Genomic DNA, 454 nt, shown 5'->3' with positions numbered 1-454 from the left:
ATGAACTGGATCGGACGCAAGAAGATCTGGGCCATGGGCGCTGCGTCCTTGCCAAAATCCGGTGCAAACTCGCCGATGAGGACGCCGATGATCGTGCCGAGGATGATCCAAAAGGTCAACGACGTCAGAATCTTGCGCGTCGTCGACTTTGGCGGACGCTCGGTTTCCATGGCATGGTAGACGGCCATTGTACGTGTGCTGCAGTAGTTGTGAGGTTGGCGGCCAAATGCAAAATGAAATGCGAGGTCTTGGTGGTGGGGACGGTTGGTTGGATTTGTTGAAGCGATTACAACCCCTCTTAGCGGCTGGTGCTCGCCGCTGCTTTGTTCGTTGTGAAGTCGCCCTTTCTACGGACCCACGTGGGTGGCGACCTATTGATATTGCAAGACGATTGCTATGCCAAAGGGCAATTTCAATTGGCATGAAAAAGAATTATTGCAAGGTACCTACTTGA

General features: G+C 52.6%; 1 protein-coding gene across 1 annotated transcript; it reads right to left on the bottom strand.

Moving 5' to 3' along the window:
- Window positions 1-16: 16 nt before the first annotated feature.
- On the bottom strand, window positions 17-188 carry SPRG_17969 (hypothetical protein; the record flags this gene model as incomplete). Its single annotated transcript, XM_012357388.1, has 1 exon — window positions 17-188. A coding segment is annotated over one exon (172 nt), but the record flags the coding sequence as incomplete, so codon positions are not given.
- Between the last annotated feature and the right edge of the window lie 266 nt (window positions 189-454).

Source organism: Saprolegnia parasitica (genome assembly GCF_000151545.1).
Source record: "Saprolegnia parasitica CBS 223.65 unplaced genomic scaffold supercont2.887, whole genome shotgun sequence".
Lineage (NCBI taxonomy): Eukaryota > Oomycota > Saprolegniomycetes > Saprolegniales > Saprolegniaceae > Saprolegnia > Saprolegnia parasitica.
Note: the sequence above shows the minus strand (reverse complement) of the source record. Positions and strands in the feature narration are given on the sequence as shown.